The sequence below is a fragment of the Ovis canadensis genome, chromosome 5, assembly GCF_042477335.2.
Source record: "Ovis canadensis isolate MfBH-ARS-UI-01 breed Bighorn chromosome 5, ARS-UI_OviCan_v2, whole genome shotgun sequence".
NCBI lineage: Eukaryota > Metazoa > Chordata > Mammalia > Artiodactyla > Bovidae > Ovis > Ovis canadensis.
The window spans coordinates 19,591,901-19,609,774 of NC_091249.1; the positions used below are offsets into that span (position 1 = coordinate 19,591,901).

Sequence of the window (17,874 nt, forward strand, 5' to 3'; positions counted from 1 at the left end):
ATTTGTCACAAACTTTTTTTTTACATTTTCTGTATTCATCACTTATTTGTCTATTCATAGAACAGCCATCGGTAAGCTATACTTCTTTTTGTCTTAATAAAATGTACCACACATAGAACTTTCTTTCTGGGTTTCACTTTCCACACAAAGGCAGTTTAATGTCTTAAGCATGCATAAAACTCTCTTCTACTTACCACAAACCTTTTTTACACTTTCCGTATTCAGCACTTTATTTGTCCATTTATAGAGCAGCCATTTATAAGCCATACCTCTTTTTCTCTTAATAAAATGTACCACACATAGAACTTTTTTGGAGGGTTTCACTTCCACAAATCTTTTTACACTTCCTGTATTTATTGCTTTATTTGTCTATTCATAGATATTCTCTTGGTTTAAGGAGAGCTTTTACTAAAATTTGTCAATCATAGGGAATAAAGTTTCTGATAGAAGATGTCACAGCATTTTAGAAGGTCTTTAGTAAAAGGTGAATGTGGGTCATGCATAGTTACAGCCTTTTTTCATTTGCTGTATGTGAAAGAAGTTAATATCTTTATACTGAGGTATTATGTGCCCTTGGGCATCAGGATTTTTTAAAACTGGAAAGGCAGAAAAACTATTGGCTTTAGAGACTTGTGATTGTAAAGCCAGCAATTTAGAGAGGCTCTGTCACAAAGGAGAGTGAGTAAATGTCGATTTTTTTGTAAATATGAGTCTGCGTTAAGGACTTATCATTATTATCCGGAAAAGTTTGGTCAGTTTTGGTGTCAAAAAGTGTCTCAGGAGAGTTGTTGTCAGAATCATTAGGTTCTAGCAAAGAAGAGATTTTTGGATCCATGCCTGCTGGCAGAGGAGGAGCATTTGGAGCAGCTGGGACAGGGCTTGTATGAAAATTTCTGAAATATTTTATGTTGTTCTAATTGGGCCTTTTGTAAAGTTTTATCATCTAGTTTATATTCATGTAATGTGTTCTGTCTGTTGTCAAATATTGGGAGGGCTAGAATTACCCTGAAATGGCAGAATTACAACTTTAATGAGAGCCACAGGGGCCAGAAATCAACTGGAATATTTTTTCTCTGTCTGGTGGCTCGTTCAACATTTTCTTTGATCCACTGCCAAGTTTCTAAATCAAAACTGTCTTTATCAGGGAACTAAGGACTACATTCAACCTACCGTTTGAAGGTAAGCCTCTGTTTGTTGGCGTGTAACCAAAAGTCCCTGAACTTTAAACAAGTGATGAGGTAAAGTAGAGAAATGATCGGGCTTTCCAACTGTTTGACCCATGTCGTAGTGCTTACCGACCTCAATAGGTCCCAAGTCACTCCGTCTGAAATGCCATGTATACCGGGTCCCTGTTCGGGCGCCACTTGTTGCAGTCTTTTAATGGACCAGAACCTGGTGGTCCGGAGTCGTCGATAAGAAAGTGAAAGAGAGAAAGAAGCCAGAATTCCCTGGTTTATGCAGAGAACCAATAAAACCCTAGAACTGGGCTTGCACCGCTCACAAAGGCACAGGGCGACCTCTCGAGGAGGTCTTGAAAGCCTGGGCAGGAGAGTGAGCTCGGCGGGTTTCCACGCGCCAGAGAATTAGCAGTGGAGAGAGAGAGAGAGAGAAAGAAAGAAAGACATGGGGACCCAAGTCTCTGGTGGGAATGATAAAGATCAGAAAACCAAATGTACAGCAACTGGTATCAAGGAAACAAGGAATCAGCAATGGTCGTAAGGTCAGAAGACAATCCATATCTCAAGAAAGAGAGTCATGACTAAGCAGTTTTGTCCTAAGGAGACTGTTTACTGAAGGAAATCCATGCATGTATTTATCTCTTGATCTCACTCCTGGGAGCAGCATGTCTCTCCACTTGTTCCCGTTATCAGGAACTGATAAGGAACAGAGGATTTATGAGAGACAGGAAACAGCACGCAGGAATCTTCCTGTTAAACATTTCCTGACACTATGTTACATGTATGTAATATTTTTCTACCTCTAGGAAGTATTGCTTGGAGAAGGAAATGGCAACCCACTCCAGTGTTCTTGCCTGGAGAATCCCAGGGACAGGGGAGCCTGGTAGCTGCCATCTATGGGGTCGCACAGAGTCGGACACGACTGAAGTGACTTAGCAGCAGCAGCAGCAAGAAGTATTGCTAAAAATTAACTTGTAAAAGACCTCTATTTAGTTGGCTTTAAAAAAAGGCACTTACATAAATTGATTAGTCAAACAAACAAATTTAGTTGTCTCGGCTAAATGTTTAAGATTTTAAAACCATGAACCCAACTTAAGGACAAAACAAATGATAACAGTGAGTTGCTTGACATATACCAATAGTAAATTTTAAAATTACAGAAGTCTGGGCTTCCCTGGTGGCACAGTGAATAAGAATCCACCTGCCAGTGCAGGGGACACGGGTTCCATCCCTGGTCCAGGAAGATCCCTCTTGCTAGGGAGCAACTCAGCCTGTGTGCCACAGCTACTGAGCCAGCTCTAGAGCCCGTGCTCTGCAACAAGAGGGGCCACCACAATAAGAAACCTGAGCACGGCAGCAAAGAGTCGCCCCCACACACCACAGCTAGAGAGAGCCTGCGCACAGCAACGGAGATCCTGCGATCCAAAATTAATCGATCAATTAAGAAATAATTAAAGGAAGTAATATATTTAACTTTTTATAGTCTTTGCTTCTGTGATTTTTGACACTTGCCTGATTTATCAACAAGAAAAACAGTGTAAGGTCACGGCTAGCTATTTAACGACTCAGGAAAATTTCATGAGTAATATAATTGTTAGAAAACAAGTAATACATATAAATGAGATACATGTTTATAAGTGAGCTTTTCAACAATAATTATGTGTTACAATATGTGTACTTAAAAATAGCTTCCAGAATCATTATGGAAACTTGAAACTTTGGAGTTATACTAAGTTAAGAAATGATGGATATTCATTGAATATGTAGATCATTTTCAAATAAGGGAAAATACTACAATATTAATTAATAAACATAAGCTTATCTCCTTGGCTTCTTAATTTTTACAGAGGCACTAATGATGTTTAGATTACTAATGTGTCCTTTGCCATATCAAAAAATTGTATTATAAGGAAGCATATGCCTCTACAGATTATTAAATTATATATTCATAATTTTGTGAGTCTACTGCAGAATATTGGGATAGACATTAGTATAAATGTTGGTACAGACAGTTTACAATTGCTTGCTTCCTAGTTTTCATTGGAAATTAGAGTTACTAATTACTATACAGTCCATGGAATGCTCCAGGCCATAATACTGGAGTGGGTGGCCTTTCCTTTCTCCAGGGGATCTTCCCAACCCAGGGATCGAACCCAGGTCTTCCAAATTGCAGGCAGATTCTTTACCACCTGAGCCAGCAGGGAAGCCCAAGAATACTGGAGTGGGTAGCCTATCCCTTCTCCAACTGATCTTCCCGACCTAGGAAACAACCCAGGGTCTCCTGCATTGCAGGAGGATTCTCTACCAGCTGGGCCACCACAGAAGCCCATAATCAAGGTAAGTAAATTAAAAAAAAGAGGAAGAAGACATGAGTTTGAGCAAATTCCGGTTGATAGTGAAGGGCAGGGAAGTCTGGTGTGCCGAAGTCCATGGGGTCTCAAAGAGTCAGACATCACTTAGCAACTAAATAACAACAAAAGTAAATGAAACCACTAGGAATAATAAAGGTACAGAAATAACCTTGTATGTGAAGTATGTAAGGAAAGTAAGATGTGTTTTTGTTATGAGGTAGGAAGGATCATTCTTTTTTTAAAATATTTTTTAGATTTATTTTATTTTTGTCTGCTCTGGGTCTTTGTTGCTGCGCACATGGGCTTGCTCTCATTGTGCACTGCGGGGGCTACTCCTCATTGAGGTGCACAGGCTTCTCACTGCGGTGGCTTCTTTTATTGTGCACCTTGGGCTCTAGGGCGTGCAGGCTTAAGTAGTTGCGGCTCCCAGGCTCCAGAGTGCAGGCTCAGCAATTGTGGTGCAGGGGTTTAGTTGCTCTGTGGCATGGGGAATCTTCTCTGACCAGGGATCGAACCCTCGTCCTCTGCACTGGCAGGCTGATTCTGAAGTCTGAAGGATCAGGGAAGTGTGAAGGCTCATTCTTAAGAAGGAAAAAGAACAGTGATTTGATCCTTGTTTAAAAGTATTTAATGATTGTTTCAAAGTACAAAAGAGGAAAATAAAAAAGATGAAAACCTAAATGGATTTAGAAAGTGGAAGAGGAAGAAAGAAGAAATCTTATCTAGTGTGGTCAAACTGGTGAAAAATAAATGTATTACTATAAGAATTTTAACAATGACCTTTATTTTCTAAAATTTTTATTGAAATGTAGTTGATTTACAGTGTTGCGTTAGCTTCAGATATACAGCAAAGTGATTCAGTTATACATATATATCCTCTATGCTTTTTTAGAGTCTTTTCCACTGTGAGTTATTCCAAGATATTGATTATAGTTCCCTGTGCTACACAGCAAGGCCTTGTTAGTTATCTACAATGAGCTTTAATATCAACAATGTGACTATGCAAAACACAAATTTGATTTTCTTTCTTTGCTAAAAGGACAACATTTTCTTGGATTACTGTAAAAGATTTTTCTTTACCTGTTAAGTAATTCATATTGAAAACAAAGATTCTGTTTTTATCAAAATGTTGTCTTTATTGGATCTCTAACTAGGAAAACTGAGTTGTCTCAAAGTTATAAGACCTGGAACTTTTTCTTTCATTATGTAACTTACTGTATTTGCCTATAAGATCTTTTACAGTCACTTTGGTTGAACAGGTAACTAAGAATGGTTGCATAGTAATCTATGAACTTATTTAACCAAGTGTTCAAATCTTTGATGTTTTGGACAGTTCAATTCAGTTCAGTCGCTCAGTCGTGTCTGACTCTTTGCAACCCCATGAATAGCAGCATGCCAGGCCTCCCTGTCCATCACCATCTCCCAGAGTTCACCCAGACTCATGTCCATCGAGTCCGTGATGCCATCCAGCCATCCCATCCTCGGTCGTCCCCCTCTCCTCCTGCCCCCAATTCCTCCCAGCATCAGAGTCTTTTCCAATGAGTCAACTCTTCGCATGAGGTGGCCAAAGTACTAGAGCTTCAGCTTCAGCATCATTCCTTCCAAAGAAATCCCAGGGTTGATCTCCTTCAGAATGGACTGGTTGGATCTCCTTGCAGTCCAAGGGACTCTCAAGAGTCTTCTCCAACACCACAGTTCAAACACATCAATTCTTCGGCACTCAGCCTTCTTCACAGTCCAACTCTCACATCCATACATGACCACAGGAAAAACCATAGGCTTGACTAGACGGACCTTAGTCGGCAAAGTAATGTCTTTGCTTTTGAATACGCTATCTAGGTTGGTCATAACTTTTCTTCCAAGGAGTAAACGTCTTTTAATTTCATGGCTGCAATCACCATCTACAGTGATTTTGGAGCCCCAAAAAATAAAGTCTGACACTGTTTCCACTGTTTCCCCATCTATTTGCCATGGAGTGATGGGACCGGATGCCATGATCTTCGTTTTCTGAATGTTGAGCTTTAAGCCAACTTTTTCACTCTCCTCTTTCACTTTCATCAAGAGGCTTTTTAGCTCCTCTTCACTTTCTGCCATAAGGGTGATGTCATCTGCATATCTGAGGTTATTGATATTTCTCCCGGCAATCTTGATTCCAGCTTATGTTTCTTCCAGTCCAGCGTTTCTCATGATGTACTCTGCATAGAAGTTAAATCAGCAGGGTGACAATATACAGCCTTGACATACTCCTTTTCCTATTTGGAACCAGTCTGTTGTTCCATATCCAGTTCTCACTGTTGCTTCCTGACCTGCATACAGATTTCTCAAGAGGCAGGTCAGGTGGTCTGGTATTCCCATCTCTTTCAGAATTTTCCACAGTTTATTGTGATCCACACAGTCAAAGGCTTTGGCATAGTCAAGAAAGCAGAAATAGGTGTTTTTCTGGAACTCTCTTGCTTTTCCCATGATCCAGCAGATGTTGGCAACTTGATCTTTGGTTCCTCTGCCTTTTCTAAAACCAGCTTGAACATCAGGAAGTTCACGGTTCACGTATTGCTGAAGCCTGGCTTGGAGAATTTTGAGCATTACTTTACTAGCATGTGAGATGAGTGCAATTGTGCGGTAGTTTGAGCATTCTTTGGCATTGCCTTTTTTTGGGATTGGAATGAAAACTGACCTTTTCCAGTCCTGTGGCCACTGCTGAGTTTTCCAAACTTGCTGGCATATTAAGTGCAGCACTTTCACAGCATCATCTTTCAGGATTTGAAATAGCTCAACTGGAATTCCATCACCTCCACTAGCTTTGTTCGTAGTGATGGCTTTCTAAGGCCCACTTGACTTCACATTCCAGGATGTCTGGCTCTAGATTAGTGATCACTTCATCATGATTATCTGGGTCGTGAAGATCTTTTTTGTACAGTTCTTCCGTGTATTCTTGCCACCTCTACTTAATATCTTCTGCTTCTGTTAGGTCCATGCCATTTCTGTCCTTTATCGAGACCATCTTTGCATGAAATGTTCCCTTGGTATCTCTAATTTTCTTGAAGAGATCTCTAGTCTTTCCCATTCTGTTCTTTTCCTCGATTTCTTTGCATTGATCACTGAAGAAGGCTTTCTTATCTCTTCTTGCTATTCTTTGGAACTCTGCATTCAGATGCCTATATTTTTCCTTTTCTCCTTTGCTTTTTGCCTCTCTCCTTTTCACAGCTATTTGTAAGGCCTCCCCAGACAGCCATTTTGCTTTTTTGCATTTCTTTTCCATGAGGATGGTCTTGATCCCTGTCTCCTGTACAATGTCACGAACCTCATTCCATAGTTCATTAGGCACTCTATGTATCAAATCTAGGCCCTTAAATCTATTTCTCACTTCCACTATATAATCATAAGGGATTTGATTTAGGTCATACCTGAATGGTCTAGCGGTTTTCCCTACTTTCTTCAATTTAAGTCTGAATTTGGTAATAAGGAGTTCATGATCTGAGCCACAGTCAGCTCCTGGTCTTGTTTTTGTTGACTGTATACAGCTTCTCCATCTTTGGCTGCATAGAATATAATCAATCTGATTTCGGCGTTGACCATCTGGTGATGTCCATGTGTAGAGTCTTCTCTTGTGTTGTTGGAAGAGGGTGTTTGCTATGACCAGTGCGTTTTCTTGGCAAAACTCTATTAGCCTTTGCCCTGCTTCATTCCGCATTCCAAGGCCAAATTTGCCTGTTACTCCAGGTGTTTCTTGACTTCCTACTTTTGCATTCCAATCCCCTATGATGAAAAGGACATCTTTTTTGGGTGTTAGTTCTAAAAGGTCTTGTAGGTCTTCATAAAACCGTTCAACTTCAGCTTCTTCAGCATTACTGGTTTTGGCATAGACTTGGATAACTGTGATATTGAATGGTTTGCCTTGGAGACAAACAGATATCATTCTGTCGTTTTTGAAATTGCATCCAAGTACTGCATTTTGGACTCTTTTGTTGACCATGATGGCTACTCCATTTCTTCTGAGAGATTCCTGTCCGCAGTAGTAGATATAATGGTCATCTGAGTTAAATTCACCCATTCCAGTCCATTTTAGTTCGCTGATTCCTAGGTCAGGGGGAGCGGCCTAGAGTGCCAGGCTGCTATGGTGCAGGAATGGCCGAGAGGAGCTACCCCGTGTCCGAGGTCAGGGGCAGCCGGGTGGAGACACCCCACGTCCGAGGTCAGGGGCAGCGGGGAGAAGCCACCTTTCGCCCGAGGCCAGGGACAGTGACCCTGAGGAGCCACCCCGAGCCCAAGGCCAGGGGCGGCAGCTGGGAGGAGCCACCCACACCCAAGGCCAGGGCCGGCGGCCGGGAGGAACAACCCAGGAGCGGTGGCTGCGCAGGCACAGGAGGGCCTAGAGGAGCTATCCCACGTTGAAGGTCAGGAACCGCGGCAGTAAAGAGATACCCCTTGTCCAAGGTAAGGAGCAGCGGCTGTGCTTTGCTGGAGCAGCCGTGAAGAGATACCCCACGCCCAAGGTAAGAGAAACCCAAGTAAGACGGTAGGTGTTGCAAGAGGGCATCAGAGGGCAGACACACTGAAACCATAATCACAGAAAGCTAGTCAATCTAATCACACTAGGACCACAGCCTTGTCTAACTCGATGAAACCAAGCCATGCCTGCGGGGCAACCCAAGACAGGCAGGTCATGGTGGAGAGGTCTGACAGAACGTGGTCCACTGGAGAAGGGAATGGCAAGCCACTTCAGTATTCTTGCCTTGAGATACCCATGAACAGCATGAAAAGGCAAAATGATAGGACACCAAAAGAGGAACTCCCCAGGTCATTAGGTGCCCAATATGCTACTGGAGATCAGTGGAGAAGTAACTCCAGAAAGAATGAAGGGATGGAGCCAAAGCAAAAACAATACCTAGTTGTGCATGTGACTGGTGATAGAAGCAAGATCCGATGCTGTAAAGAGCAATATTGCATAGGAACCTGGAATGTCAGGTCCACGAATCAAGGCAAATTGGAAGTGGTCAAACAAGAGATGGCAAGGATGTTTTGGACAAGCTTCCCAAAATCAAATTCTAAATTTTACTTCCCCTATGCTGTTTCTCTTGACCCACAGCTGAACTTTATGAAGCTATAAACTCTGTCTGCATGCCTGGTGATGGTTTAGTTGCTCAGTCGTGTCTTAACTCTTTGAGACCCCATGGACTGTTGCCCGCCAGGCTCCTCTGTCCATGGGATTTTCCAGGCAAGAATACTGGAGTGGTTTGCCATTTCCTTCTCCAGGGGATCTTCCTGACCCAGGGATCAAACCCAGGTCTCCTGCATTGCAGGTAATTCTTTACTGAATGAGCCACCACCTGCATGCCTGCTGCTGCTAAGTCACTTCAGTCGTGTCTGACTCTGTGCGACCCCATAGATGGCAGCCCACCAGGCTCCCCTGTCCCTGGGATTCTCCAGGGAAGAACACTGGAGCAGATTGCCATTTCCTTCTCCAATGCATGAAAGTGAAAAGTGAAAGTGAAGTTGCTCAGTTGTGTCTGTAATTCAGAGAGGCCTTTATGTCTCACTGTGAGTATATTTTTCTATATCAGGAAGTGTGAGAGGCAGCATTCTAAGATATGGCCCCAAGATTTCTGCCTCAGATGTGCATCTGTACATCTTCCTTGAGTGTAGGTAGAACTCGTGAATATGATAAAATGTGAATATGATGTGATGTTGTATTTTAGAAGGAATTTGTAAAAAATTTTATTTTACTCTAGTTTGGTTGCTTTACAATGTTGTGTTAATTTTTAGAAGGGATTTTGTAGTCACAATTACTCTAGTCAGTTAATTTAAAAGGAGCTTGGTTAGTGCCCTCCCTGTGACATATTTCTTTTTTTCATTGATGTCTAGTTGTCTAGATGTCTAATATATAAATTAGTTGTACAATATAAAGATTCAAAATTTTTAAAGGTTACACTCCATTTGTAGCTATTATAAAACATCGGCTATAGTTTCCGTGTTATACACTATATCCTTGTAGCATATGTGTGTTGGTCGCTCAGTCGTGTTTGACGGCAACATAGAATTCTCCAGGCAAGAATACTGGCGTGAGAAACCGTTCCCTTCTCCAGGGAATCTTTCTGACTGGGGGAATCAAATCCTGATCTCCCACATTGTAATCAGGTTCTTTACCGTCTGAGCCACTGGGGAAGCTCATCCTTGGAGCGTGTGTGTGTGTGTGTGTGTGTGTGTGTTCAGTCACTTCAGTCCTGTCCGACTCTTTGAGACCCTAGGACTGTAACCCACCAGGCTCCTCTGTCCATGGGATTCTCCAGGCAAGAATACTGGAGTGGGTTGCCAGGCCCGCCTCCAGGGATTCCTCTCCACCCAGGGATTGAACTTTCATCTGCTTCCATCTCCTGCACTGCAGGCAGATTCTTTACCCACTGAGCCACCAGGGAAGCATATTTTATGCTCTATACCGTTTGTAGCATATTTTATGCTGATGGTCTGTACCTCTTAATCCCTTACCTCTATATTGCCCCTCCACCCTCTCCACTGGTAATCACTATTTTGTTCTCTATATCTGGGAGTCTGCCTCTTTTTTGTTATATTCACTAGCAGATTGTAGTCTCTAGCTCTGTGAAACATTTCTACGTGGCAGATTCCTGAAGGGGCATTTACTGATATCAGGGAACCACAGGACAGACTTATCAGTCCTAATTCCAGTTATTTGTTCAAATGTAAACTTGGCCATGATCCCACCATACTGGGGGATGTTATCCCTCTCCTTAGGCGCCTCCGGTCTCTAATCTTTCAGTGTTTTTTCTTGTTTTTTATGACCATGATGCCTTTGAAGAGGACCGGTGGGGCATTTGGTAGAATGTCCCTCCATCTGGGTTCAGGTGCTGTTTTCTCGTGGTTAGACTGGGGTTCACAAAGGTGGTGTCCGTGTGAAAGCGCGTGACTTACTCTTAGTGACGCTGGCCCGACGCCTGCAACCCTCACCTGGACCACGTGGTTCAGGGGCTGTCTGCCAGCTGTTTCTGCTCCACTATCGAGTTACCATGTCTCACCTTCCCTCCTTTGGAATTGAGTCCCCAAATCCAGCCCACTCTCAGGGTTGGGGTGAGGGGGTGGAATTAAGCTCCACTTTCTGGGAGAGAGAGAACATCCTCAGATAGGATTTCACCAACCAGTGTTAAGAGACTAAGTCGGACTTTTGGGAGCAAGTGCTACAAAACCCTCTCAGGAAAGCTGGCTTGTATCTAGCTTGCAGGGTAAGCCTTAGAGATCCAGCCAGGCCAACCAAGATCCTTTGCATATTTCAGGGACATCAAAGAAGAGCCAAATTCAGCAAAAGGTGTAGATACAGCAGGTGAAGCTCGGGCTGTTATCTTCAGTTAGCAAAGGATAGAGGCTTTTGGAAGTCCACTTTGAGACTCCTTATGGAAACTTCCAGTAAAGCAAGCTGAACTCCTGCTGTACCTGTGCAAAATAATCAGGGCAAATTCAATGAGACCTGGCCAGGAAGGTCTTACTTTGAGATTATTTTTAACAAAAGGGACAGCTCAAATATTATTTAGTCATAAAAAAAAACAGAAGGAAATCCTGCTATTTGCGGCACCGTGGATGAAGCCAGAGAACAGAGAGAAATTAGCCAGACAGAGAACACTTAAAATCTGCATGATTTCTCTTATACGTGGAAGTTAAATTAGCCCAACTCACAGAAACAGAAGAATGCTGGTTTTCAGGAGGTAGGGGATGGGGTGAGGAATGGGGCGATGCTGGTCAAAGGGTACAAACTGTTACCATGAGCCCTGAGGATCTAAGGTGCAGCATGGTGACTATAGTTAAGAGTGCTGTATTGCTACATGAGAAAGTTGCGAAGCAAGTAAATTTTAAGCATTCTAACCACATACACCAACTCCAGATCACGTAGGACTGTATTTATTGGGGGAAAAAAATCTGCGTAGGGTGTTTCCCTGGTGGTCCACTGAATAAGAGTCCGCCTTGCAATCGCCTTGCACCGATTCCATCTCTGGTCTATTAAGATACCACATGCTGAGCAGCAACTAAGCCTGTGCGCCACAACAAGCCTGCGCTCTAGAGTCTCTGAGCCGCAATGAAGCCTGAACACCTTCAAGCCTGTGCACGGCAACAGAACACTGCAATGAGAGGCCCATGTACTGCCGTGAAGAGTAGACCCCAGCTCGCTGCAACTAGAGAAAGCCTGCCTGCAGCAACGAAGACCCAGCTCAGCCAAAACTAAATAAATAAAATTATTTTACTAAATCCGTGTAGAAGCGGATCCATGAAGTTCAAGCCTGTGTTGTTCAAGGATCAACTGTATTAAAATTATAAACACATCATAAAACTGGGTGCAAAAAAAAGGGAAAGCTGATCATTTCTCTGCCCCTTGAGTCAGTTTTGCCCAATCAATATTCCTGATCTATAAACCTGTTTGTTCTTTGAATATCTGGCCAGGTGCCCCTCATAAATCATGAAATAAAGACAATCTGTAACATGTATTCATTTCACACCAGCGTGAGAACCGTGACTTTTTCCCCTTCTTTGAAAGTTATCCATGCCCTGTTGTTCTTAGATGCCTCAGCCTGGCAGTCTAACTCCAGATCTTGTTGCTGTCTGGGTCTTTTCACACTTGTTTCCCTTCAAGAACTCCATGACTTCTCCCCAGTGAACATATTCTTTCAAACTCCCCAGACAAGGTCACTGCCCCACCTGTGGCCTTGCATGATTCCAGTTACCACCTTCTGGCTTAACCCATAACACCCTAGTGTGGGGCAGCGAAAAAGAGTAGCTAGGGATGTGTGTTGGTGTAACAGATATATGTTTTGCCTAATGAACTCCTAGTCACCCTTCAAAACCCCAACTCCAATGTCTCTCCTTCCTATGAAGAACCTTCATTTCTCCTCTGGACTCCTCTAGTACTGGTGTCTCCCCGTCTGGCCCATCCCCGCCCCCATGGGACTAGGGACTCTGGCTCTTCATCCCCAGGACAGGGAGGTTCTCAGGAGTCCCAGCATTGTGCATATCTGGAAAAAGGAGATTTGCTGAATCACAAAATCCAAAAGTGTTTATTAAGTGAGTTTTGATGTAGCACCATTCACAGTAAGGCAAGATTCTTGATCCTGGGGCAGAATTTTGAGTCTGGGCTTCGTAGAGTAGGTAGAAGTAGTGGCTTTGCTGAGTCAGGGATCAAAAACAAGGACAGGTATGATTTCGTTCTTGCACCAGCTCCCTCCCAGGACACGGGTTGTCAGTCACTTCAAGTGGACTTCCTTGGACAGGTCAGCTGTGAGTTGGCAGACATCTGGCTTCTGGCCCTGGAGAAGGTGGCCATGAGTTGGGGTCCTGAAAGAAGATCCTACCCTACCTCCACCAACCAGATCCCTCCATTCCCTGCCTGGCTTACCTGGTACAACCGGCAGACAAGGTGTAGGAGATGTTCCTCATCTTCCATGTGTTCCTGAACAAGCAAGACAGGGGGTTAAAAGTTCCACTGGTCCCCAGTGTGGCCCTTGCCTCCTGCCTCCCAGATCAATGTACATGCCCATCAGCCTGGTCCCTGCCGGGGGGCCCCAAGAGTTCTTACCCCATTGACGACGACCCAGGGCACATATTTGTGGGGTGGCCGCAGAGCGTCCGTGAGCTGAGCGTTGAAGTGCAAGAGCTGCATGCCACGGTTCCCCCTAGCACACTCCATGATGGAATCCGGGGACACCTTTGGCGCATAGATCTGCAGGCACTGAGGGCAGGTGGCGAGCTGGTCAGCAGGGGCATTGCTTCAGCTTCCTCCCTGTTATCTCCCCAACGGTCCTCCTTCTAGCAACCCCCAGTCCCCCAAGCCCAGTTTCTGCTTCCTTACTGCCAACAGGAGACAGTTAGGTTTCCAGGGATGCAGCAAGGTTCCTAAACAGCAAGTGCTTAACACATGCCTGAGTGGAGGCCCCCAGGGCAGGGGCTCAGGCTGCCTCCCAGAAGACCAGACCTGCAGCCCCACCCCTGCAGTGTTTTATTTTCCCCAGAGCATCCGTACTTGCTGTTCCCTCTGCTGGGAACACTCTTCCTCCTCCTTCCTCTGAGTCTCCTGAGTGTTCCCTCCTCCTTGGCACACCCCCAGCCACACTATGACTCTGCAGGGCTTGGAGGTGTCTCAGGGCTTCAGGTCTCTTGGGTGGCCCAGATGCTTGATGAATAAATAAACAATCAGGGCAGATGAGTCACCCTTTTGGGAGTTCTTTTTCATAATCCTCCAGGGAGGGAGGTGGGCCAGGTGTGTCATCTCCATACCCCAGAGAAGGATCACTGTCTGTGTCCTTGTATATTCCTGTTCAACGAAGCCCAGCTCAGAGGCACCTTGTCCAGGAAGCCCTCCCTGATCTATCAGGCAGCCCCGCAGAAGATCTTGGTTCCTTCCATTCAGAGACTGAATCTTTGAGAAAGGAGGCTGTATTCCTGGGACTGCACAGAGAGTGGCAGTCGGGGCCAGGACTTGAGCCTGGGTCTGTCTGGATGCAGGGAGGCCAGGGCCCCCCAACCCAGGCTGAATGAGGGGTGTTACTCACCGGCTTCAGATTTTGCTCCATGTCATTCATTTCCTCTAGGCAGACAATGGTCAGGAAGGCCATTTTCTGCTCCAGCTGGTCCAGCAGGCAGGCCTGGGGGTGGGAGCAGACAGGCAAGGATGTGAGTGGCTCAGAGCACCCTCCACCCCAAGGACCACCCCAGGAATAATCACGAGGTGTCCACCAATCAAGCAGAGAACAAAGACACGATTAAATGGAGGCTCACAGGCAAGGGACAGAGCTGTCTGCAATCCCTTCTGAGTCATGATTTCACCTTCCTTAGCAGGGCAGTCGCCACAGCCTCCGTGCCCCTCCCTTGGGAACTGAGGGAGAGGAGAGCTGCTCACCTCCACTTTGTTAAGCATGCACTCCCGCTCACCATGCTGGCACGTGAACTCCCACTTGCCGCTGACGTTTCTTTCCTGAAAAGCAACGAGGTGAGTGCTGGCTGCCCCCTTCCCCAGGCCTCCTTCCTGTGGCCACGTGCCTCCATTTCCAGGTCCCCAGGCACCTGAGCGTTCCCATAGGGCACCAAGGTGACGTTGAGGATTTCCCACACCATCAGCCACGTTGGGAAGAGCTCTCGGATCAGGAATTCCCGGCAGCCGGGGCACAGAGCCTCATAGTAGAGGCTCACGTTGACCAGGGGAACATCAGGCTTCTGGGGCGATGCCTGCAGGCACAGCTCACCGACCTGCCCGGGAGGAAGGGGTGTGAGTCAAGTTAAACTCTCTGGCAGGACGGAAGCTGCAGACCGTAGGTGTTCTATCTCACACTCCTTCCCCACCTTGCCAGGTGGGAGTCTGATGCTGAGGCTTCACCGAAAGCCTAAATCTTCCTAAATATCAGCCAGATTGCAAGATGGATGTGACACAGATTGGCAAACAGTAGGCAGTTAATGGAGGCACAAGGCTTGCTTTCCTCCAGGAGATGAAACTTCTTACCCAGGGGGAGACAGGGTGGAAGAATTCATGGTCTTCACCCGCCTCGGTAGACTTCCGGGGGTGTGTATCACCACCGCCCGCTCCTTTGTGGCCACTTCATCCCCTCGAGCCGTGGCCCTGGGCTGAGCAAGGACCTACACCTCTCGGACTCCTTATTTACTCTTCCTCTCCACCAGCCCGCTGAACTCCTCCCAAGGCTACTGCAGAGGCGGCGCCTAATAGGTGCTGACTTCCGGCTCCAGCTGAGGGGTGGCCGGCGGCCTTGTCTGTGAGCAAGTGGTTTAGCCTCCCGGGCATCTGTTTACTCCGGACCACAAAAACGCGTGCTCTCCCCGGAACGAAACGCACCCTCGATGAATGCCCGTGGCCAGGGGCCGGCAGCTCAGCTAGTCTGGGATTCCTTCCCCTGGCCTAAAAGAGGGGACTCTGATTCTCGCTCCAGATGTACACAGCTGGTGCTCGGTGCACCTTGGGGGGAGGAGGGAGTTGCGGGAGGATGGGGTGGGGGGCAGCGGAGGGACTCGGACTCCAGATGGGAAAGCGAAAGGGAAAAGAAAGTATGGCCAAAGTGCCGGACTGAAGGGTGGGGTTGGGGAGGGGGTCGCCACCCCCCTCCCCCCAGGTAGCATCCTCTCCGGCCCCCGGTGGTCCCCGTCGAAGTCGGGGGGTGGTGGGAGGAGAGGAGCGACCGGCCCCTGACCTGGGCGCGGGCCCCGGCTGGCCCGCCCGCCGCGTCGCCGACGCTACCTGGCAGGGGGCCGCCCCCTCGGGGAGCGCTTCCAGCGAGGGCCACCGCGCTGCGGCGGGGACCTCCGGCGGCAGCAGCAGCAGCAGCAGCAGCAGGAGAGGCGACGAGGCCATCACAGCGGCGGCGAACGCGCGGCGGCGGGGAGCCGTGGCCCCGGGAAGAAGCGCCTTTAACTCGGCGGTGGCCCGGCCCCCAGGCGGAACCCGCCTCCCGGTGCCCACGCCCCTCGGGGGCCCGGGCGGGTGCCTCTGGGTGTCTCTACTTTTCTCTCTGGGTCTTTCTTCCCATCCCAGCCCCATCCTTCCCCAACCCCCGCCAGGTGCTGGGACCCCAGTCACCTGAACAACGCGCTGCCCTTCCATCTCCCCCAACCCTTCCCCGCAATCAGCCCGGCCCAGCCCTGTGAAGCTGAGGCTGAGCACCTTGAGCAGAGGTGAGGTGGGGGCTTAGAGACTGAGAAACAGAGAAGTGGAGAGGAAGGAGGTCTTTATGGGGCCCGCCGCAGCCCCCCACCCCCACCCCAGTCCTAGCCCATGGACCCGACTCTCCGACCTCCCTACCCTGTGTTCCCATGGGAGGTGATCCCTTGTGCTGGCGTGGGCAGCCAGGCCCCCTCTCCTAGCTTGGCCCATACCCCTCCTCATTCCCAAGCTTCACCCCTCCCCCTCTCAGGCTCCCCGACTCAAGACAGTGTGGTCCCGTGGGGCTGACTCAGGCTTGACCACAGCCAGGGCCAGAAAGCAGAAGCCAGTGCTGGGAGTGGCACCTCAGTTCTCTTGGCACCCCCATCCCTGGCTGGGGCGTGGGAAGAGAAAGCTGGTCTTCCTTCTTGCTACTCTCCTGGGCTTGAGGAGGGGTGCACCCCTGCCCTCTGCCAGCTCCTTTGGTAGAAGCCTGGGTTGGAGCAGTCACTACCTGAAGCCTGTATGCTGTATTAATACATGGGATGCGGGACTGGCCCCGTAGGACCCAAATCCGGGGAATCAGGCAGACTCAGGTTTTCTCCAGGACTGTGCTGGACACCTCAGGTGATGAAGCCCCGACTTCTCCTTTTATTAAGCAGGAGAAGTGAGGTTTAGGGACTAAAGCTATCATGAAGGGCTCAGAACAGAGGGAGCATTGCCCCAGGCTGGGGGTAGGGTGGAAGGTGTTCGCAGGACGGCAGACTGGGCAGAGAGAATAACCCAGATAAAGGCTTGGAGGCTGGGAGTGTTGGGGATGGAACCAACACACTCAGACTTTGCAAGGCAAAGATTTGGGCCCCACCGGAGGAAACGCTCCCCACCCTTGCCTGGAAATCAGTCCAGCCCCCGGCTCCACAGCCCATGTCCCCCGCCAGTTCTGGGGAAACCCCAGCCCACATGACCACTCATAGCAGCAGGTTCGGGAGCTGGGGTTCCCCTGAAGTCCCCACAGCTGGACTATCCCACCTCATTCTTTTGAACCCTTCGCAGAACCCCTTTCCTTTGTGAAGCTTCTCCAAGGCTAAGTGACACGGCTTTGGGGAACTTGGTCTGTATTCTGTCCTGTACTGGGCTGAAGAAATAGCAATAAATATAATTGCTACAATTTTTCCAGTGGGTATTAAGCACCAGCTGTATTTGGAGGAATTCCTAAAGGTAACCTCACCCATTTGAGCATGAAATCCTCAGAGATGCCCAGTAGAGACTGTTGGCCCTACTTGGTAAGAGGAAATGGGACTGGAGATGGGAGGTGACGCTCCCAAGGAGATACAGTTGGTTGAGTGTGAGACCAGCTAGAGGTTATGTGGGACGTTCTCTTCTGTGCTCAGGCTCCACCCGGCTGGGCTCATAGGACTGAGGTGAGCTTTACCCTGTTTCCACTCACGCTGTGGGTGAAGCCCTCAGCGGGGGCAGAGTCAGCTGGAGTTATTTAGAGGGGGCCTCCTGACTGGTCAGTCACTCAAGTGGGGACAGTGCTTGGGGAGTACCGGAGCCTTGAGGCCCTGGAAGGTAACTCCTGTCCCTCTGAGAGCCCAGGGGAGAGATGGATCAGACAGCGACTCCATCCCTGGGGGCTGTCTCAGCCACATTGGGTCCGGACAGGTGCGGTGGGCTGGGGAGGAGAAGAGGTTTGCAGCCTTGGGCGTGA

At 47.6% G+C, this 17,874-nt stretch overlaps 1 protein-coding gene across 1 annotated transcript; it reads right to left on the reverse strand.

The window, feature by feature from the left end:
• Window positions 1–12,560: 12,560 nt before the first annotated feature.
• IFI30 (IFI30 lysosomal thiol reductase) lies at window positions 12,561–16,408 on the reverse strand. The gene is made up of 7 exons (XM_069589066.1): window positions 15,762–16,408; window positions 14,582–14,764; window positions 14,418–14,492; window positions 14,071–14,163; window positions 13,098–13,250; window positions 12,918–12,971; window positions 12,561–12,828 (listed from the first exon to the last, which is right to left on the reverse strand). Exons 1-7 carry the CDS (start codon window positions 16,122–16,124, stop codon window positions 12,766–12,768), a joined length of 984 nt encoding a protein of 327 aa, XP_069445167.1. The 5' UTR covers window positions 16,125–16,408; the 3' UTR covers window positions 12,561–12,765.
• Between the last annotated feature and the right edge of the window lie 1,466 nt (window positions 16,409–17,874).